The sequence below is a fragment of the Octopus bimaculoides genome, chromosome 7, assembly GCF_001194135.2.
Source record: "Octopus bimaculoides isolate UCB-OBI-ISO-001 chromosome 7, ASM119413v2, whole genome shotgun sequence".
In the NCBI taxonomy this organism is placed as follows: Eukaryota; Metazoa; Mollusca; class Cephalopoda; order Octopoda; family Octopodidae; genus Octopus; species Octopus bimaculoides.
In genome coordinates, this window is record NC_068987.1 from 47,784,703 (window position 1) to 47,791,473 (window position 6,771).

A 6,771-nucleotide genomic window follows, 5' to 3' on the forward strand; every position below is an offset into this window, starting at 1 on the left:
ATGTTGGCTGCTCAAGAGTGGGCAGCAAAAAAAAACCTATTTGTATATCCTCCACAAGGGAAAACAAGGAACATAGTTTACAACGAGGTGTTATAATCACAACAGCAAGAAAGTATGTACATGATCACCTTCTTTTATGAAGCTTCATTGACTTTCATATATTTATATTGATATACATATATATACGTGTGTTTGGGTGCGTGTGTATATATACATCTCTATATATAAAGATGATGCGTAGTCTAGATGTCGTTTTTAGATTTCATTATTCTCTTTAACCCGGGCAACGCCGGGTATTTCTGCTAGTATGTAATATTACTGGATTGAAAAGTTGTCAGCATTCACCAATAATATGACATATAATAGTTACACTTCTGATGATCTGACATTAAATCTTGATTGTGTAATTTCCATTATGTAACAAATACCTCATGCTAATAAAAATGTACATAAGATGGTGTAACTAAATACCTTATTAACAATCTCTCATGTTTTGCACTGTTTTCCAATTATACTCATTGTAACATTCAAACCTAAAATTTCATAACAAAGGAAATGCAGATGGAGTTCTTAATATTGGTTATTTGTTATGTAATTGAAGGTTTAAATTGTACTGTATGTATTATGTATGTATTGAGTTCAGATTTTTAAAACTAACATTTGATTAAAATATGATTTATCTTCTATTTTTCTATCATTAGGGGTGGATATGAGAAGGCCAGCCAACATTTCCAGGCTCCTGATCTTGATATCAATTTGAAGGGACGCAGTTTTATGGTCACTGGTGGCAGTAGTGGTGTAGGCAAATCTATTGTTGAGGACCTGGCTAAAAGAGGTTAGTTTTATTTTCCAACTTATTGCTTCTGTTTATATTATTAGACAGGTAAATAAGGTCACTGGAATGGATTGCCTTAAAAGCACTGAATTGGGTGAAGGACACTGGATTGGATTAAAAGCACTGGAACAAGCTAAATGAATTGGATGAGGAGAATCATTGGGCTAAATGCCTTCAGTCTCTTTATATTCAACTTCTGCTGAAACCAAATTTGCCCTTTATCCCTCTAAGGTCAATAAATACCAGATAAGTACTGGAGTCAATGGTTTCAGTAAAACCCCTCCCTTCAAAATTGCTGGCCTTAGGTTTAAATCAGAAAGCACTAAGTTGATGGAGACATTAATCTTTGAGCTGTATAGTGACCATGCTAGTGTTGGCACCACACAAAAAGCACCCAGTACATTCTGTAAAGTAGTTGGTGTTAAGAAGGGTATCCAGCAATAGAAACCATGCAAAAGCAGACACTTGAGCAAAACACTTCATTTCACATTGCTCCAGTCCACTCAGCTGAGTTCCAACAATAGCTGGGAAATTAACACTGCAACTGACAAGCATCCCATTCAGTTGGGAGAATGTTCTGATCTCAGTCACTGATACACCATGGAAACCAGGTTGAACTCCAACCTTATGAGTCCCAGGAAGCATAAGTCTAAGCCTAATTCTAATGAAGAATAATCAAACAAGTTAACAGAATACTTTAAAAAAAACAAAGCAGAGAGTCCTTGATTGACAAAAGCCACAGATCTTAGTGAACTTTCTCATAGGAAAACAAAACAAATTGCTATATTAAATGTCATGGAAAATTAAATTAATCAAGATGAAATCATTAACACACTCAGGTCTATTAGCAAATTAAGACACAGTTTAGAATCACACCATCGTATATTTAATGACCTCTTCACAGCTTGTTTAACACTTAATATATTCTCTAGAAGCCTTAAATATTTATGCTTCTTATATACTAAATGTATAATGATTTTTAGATAAACCTTAATCTTTCTTAGGTTATATTGATGGTGACCTCCCCCTCCTCTAATTAGTTTTTAATTAATGACTGGCAAGGTTTTCATCCAATTAAAGTGTACTTCTTCATTGCTATTCATCTCTTGGTTTATTAAATTTGGTACACAAACACAAACCCACACATACAAACAAGCTCACACAGACATGCATACACATACAAACACACACACATAAACTTAAACACAGACTCCACATACACATGCACACAAACACACACACACACAAATACACATCATCATCATCATCAACATCATTGTTTTAATGTCTATTTTCCATGCTGGCATAGATTAGACAAAACCTATTGAGACAGATTTTTCTAGTTGGATGCTCTTTCTGTCACCAATCCTTACTTGTATCCAAATATGATAATATCTCCCCTTGGTCAGATATGTTTTCACAGAAGATTAGAAATGAATGAAATTGTTTGTATGACAGTAACACTTGCTTACAACTATTTTGTCAAGACAAAGAGACACCAGCATGCATGCTCTCTCTCTCTCCCAACACACACACATACGCACATATACACATGTCCATAGGCACACATGCACATATATATATATATATATATATATATATATATATATATATGAGTGGCTTCTTTGAGTTTCTTATTTCTTTATTGCCCACAAGGGGTTACACACAGAGGGGACAAATAAGGACAGACAAACAGATTAATTTGATTATATCAACCCCAGTGCGTAACTGGTACTTATTTAATTGACCCCGAAAGGATGAAAGGCAAATTCGACCTCGGCAGAATTTGAACTCAGAATGTAGCGGCAGATGAAATACCACTAAGCATTTCACCCGGCGTGCTAACGTTTCTGCCTACTCGCCGCCTTTTTTTAGTTTCTTTGAGTTTCTGTCTACCAAATTCACTTACAACACTTTGGGTAGCCAGGAACTTTAAAAAGATACTTGTCCAAGATACCATGCAGTGGGACTGAACCTGAAACCATGTGATTAGGAAGTAAACTTCCTAAACACACATGTATTCTTGCACCAATGCACATAATACCTGCCTTCACTTCTGCATCTTAAACACCTCCCATCAAATTTGTACTGTGTACATGAACAAGAATATTGAAAACATTCTTCAATGGAGACATAGCAACCTTGTCTTCTTTAATTAATGTTCTTCTCTACTCTCAGACAGCATGCAATTAAAAACTTCATCAAAGTCACTGTAACTGCTAGGCCTCACAAACACTAAGGAACTCTCCTTGCAATTTCACACTCACAATATATCAAAAAAATCTGTAACTGAAAGACTAGCCATTTTCTCCAGAGCCAGAAAATGCTTCAGCCCTGAACACCTGCTGACTGTGTACAATGTTCAAGTGAGACCCATATTAGAATACTGTTCCCATATTTGAAATGGTGTTGCTACTACTGCTGCTACACACAAAAGCATCCTAGACCACATCCAAAGAAAACCATTGAACTCTCTCACCAATACATTCCAGCCTCTAATCCTCAAATGTACTGTCTCTCTATTCTGCTTATGTAACAACTACAAAGGTCTCTGTACCTCAGAGCTAACTAGCCGCACATCACCTCCACCTAAACCCACATAATGCATTTGCCTATTCTCTCATTACCTGTTCTGTTTCCACCTTCTTGGTCCCCTGCTGACCAAAGCCTTGTGAGTGGATTTGGTAGATGGAAACTTAAAGAAGCCCATTGTATATATATGTGTATGTGTGTCTGTGTTTGTTCCCCCAACATTGCTTGACAACCGATGCTGGTGTTTACATCCCCGTAACTTAGCAGTTTGGCAAAAGAGACCGATAGAATAAGTGCTAGGCTTACAAAGAATAAATCTCAGGGTCGATTTGCTCAACTGAAGGTGATGCTCCAGCATGGCCACAGTCAAATGACAAACAAATAAATGGTATATATATATATATATATTAGGAAGGGCATCCAGCCGTAGAAACTCTGCCAAATCAGATTGGAGCCTGGTGTAGCCATCTAGTTTCACCAGTCCTCAGTCAAATCGTCCGACCCATGCTAGCATGGAAAGCGGACGTCAAACGACGATGATGATATCGTGGTACTCCAACAGTTAACAGAACAGCATGCTTGTGAAATTAATGTACAAAGTGGCCGAGCACACCACAGACATGTGTACCCTTAACATAGTTCTTGGGGAGATTCAGCATGACACAGAGTGTGACAGGGCTGGCCCTTTGAAATACAGGTACAACAGAAACAGGAAGAAAGAGTGAGAGAAAGTTGTGGTGAAAGAGTATAGCAGGGTTCGCCACCACTCCCTGCTGGAGCCTTGTGGAGCTTTAGGTGTTTTCGCTCAATAAATACTCACAACGCCCGGTCTGTGAATTGAAGCTGCAATCCTACGACCACGAGTCTGCTGCCCTAGCCACTGGGCCATTGCACTTCAACACACACACACATACACATATATAGCATCTTTCTGTTCCCCACTCCATTAAATCCACCCACAAGGTTGGCCTAGGGCTATAATAGAAGACACTTGCCTAAGATGTCATGCTGTGAGACTGGACTCAAAACTGGGTGGTTGAGAAGTGAACTTTTTAACCACATGGCTATGCTAATGAGTGTGTGTCTGTCTGTCTGTCTACAAATGATATATCAAGAGAGATAAATACATTAAAGAGATGGTTATTTCTGGATGTTACATTATCAGCTTTTAGAATTGCACAGCCAAGTCTTGTAATTGTTACCAGAACAGTTTTGAAGAATTATATTCTACAGAAAGTTAATCTCAGTATACTCTTCCTTTTCTTTTCCTTCCCATTCTTTGGTTCTCTTGTAAAAACAAATAGCTTTGGTTTCTCCATCAAAGGATTCAAGAATTAATTTTCATTTCCCCACCCTCTTCCTTCAGAAATCAATAAGACTAATATCATTTCATTATTTGAGAGGGAGTAGCTTATTTATCATAGCTGACTGAGTTTTCATTTCGTGGACATAGGAATTATTGATTTTATGTTGTATTTATAGAGTCAGATCAAAGTCCTGGATTTTCATCATTATTCTACAATTTTAACTTGTTCATTCAAATATTTTTCATTTTTCTGTTGTTTTTACAGCATCAAAAAAATTTTTTTTAATAGAACAACTTACCATAATATTAAATTGATTTGAACCTGCATGTGTGCCTCTATTTTACTTTTGGCCTTTCTTACAGATATTTCTCAAAACTATTGTCTTCATTAACAGCAACAGCAGCATTGTCATCATTATGATTGCATTCTCCATCATCATCATCATCAACATTGTCATCATTTTATTTATTTGTTTATTTGTTTTGCCAGCTAGGTTTGAACAGGAAAAGGTGAACCTGATTAGCAATTAAGGTATTGAGCTTTCAAATAGTGGGATTGAGGGTTCAAGTTTGCATGAAACGTTGTATTGTCTTCATTAGTTGGGCAATTAATTCTGTTAACTTAGTTTTCACCTAATTATTTGGAATAAGTGTTAGACCTTTCAGAAAATTATTTGCGAGAGTCTATCATTTTATACAGTGAAAGATACTTTGAAATTAGAACTAAGAAATGGCAATTTCTTTTCATCTTTTATGAACATTTGAATTTTTTATGGGGTTAACCCTTTTGCTATTATATTTCTTCTGAAGTACACTGTCTTTGTTTCAAATAATTTTGAAAATATTGAAGAGTTTAATAAAATAACTTTGTCATTATCAAGATGGTGTTTGGAACATAAACGACATGAAATTTTGATGGAAGGTTTTAATTTACATCAGTTTTAAAACAGGAAGCTTGTATTAGAAAAGCTTTGTACCATAGGACTAAGAGAGGTTGGTATCAAAAGGGTTAACAGTCTGCAATATCATATTTTTCCATACATTTTGAACTTATATCATTTTATCTGTGATCTGCAAGACCATTATATTTTGGGAAGCTAACCACAATTCTTTAGAATACTCCACAAAATTTGTACAGCTTTATGACAAGAGTGTGAAACTAATATTAATAGCATAACTTCATAATTGGTGTAACTTAGATTGGTTTCAGCCATTATCGGCTCAGGCTATGACTAACTCAATAGCACCACCTGGAAAAGTCTTTTAATTAATTATTTTGGGACACTATAGACCACTCAAGCAGAGAGTTGTTGGCTGAGACATATCCAGGTGTAGGTGGTTTGTTCGGTATTTCCTGGAAGAATTTGTCCAGGTACCATTTGAAAGTTGTTGGATCTTTTTCTACTTCAATTTTTTTCGGGATAACATTGAAAAGAGCAGGACCATTTGCAGTGAAGAAATTGTGCCACAATGTTCTTGTGATGTAATCTCAACCTTTGTAGGGGATGCATTGCGCAGAGACTTAGTCTTGGGTAAATTTTCATACTTGTGTAAAATTACTACTCCTATACCACTTGCAGTAGCATCTGATGTTAGTACTATTTTTATCAAAGTGCAATAATGACAGCTCTGATGTTAAAACTTTTTTTATTTCTTCAAACGCTTTTTGACACCTGTCTAACCAATACAGTTTTACACCTTTTTTCAATAGGTTGTTTAGGGGTGCTCTTAGCTCATGCATGTTTGGTATGTATGTTTGATAATAGTTCGCAAGCCCAAAGAATGCTTGTAATGTTGTAATATTTTTTGGGGGTAGGCATATTTTTTATTGCTGTTGGTCTTGAAGGATCTGGCCTGCAACCATTTTCATCAATAACTTGCCCAAGATACTTTATTTCTGGCATGAAAAATTTGCATTTTTCCTTGCTAAGTTTGAATCAATACTCCTTTATCTTCTCAAAAACCATTTTAACTTGTTCCTCATGCTGGCCTTTAGATTCACTTTTTATGAGTATGTCATCCAAATATGCTATAGCGAAATCCATATCTGCCACCTTTATTCTGAAAGGAAGTCGAATGAATCTATATAACCCTTTAT

At 36.0% G+C, this 6,771-nt stretch overlaps 1 protein-coding gene across 1 annotated transcript in view; it reads left to right on the forward strand.

Annotated features, from left to right (window-relative positions):
- The window catches only part of LOC106870657 (dehydrogenase/reductase SDR family member 12), a 71,376-nt gene that overhangs the window by 34,617 nt on the left and 29,988 nt on the right, over positions 1 to 6,771 (forward strand). Inside the window, exon 2 of the mRNA XM_014916807.2 lies at positions 702 to 835. Coding sequence (XP_014772293.1) covers positions 702 to 835 — 134 coding nt within the window. The remainder of the gene's footprint in view (positions 1 to 701; positions 836 to 6,771) is intronic.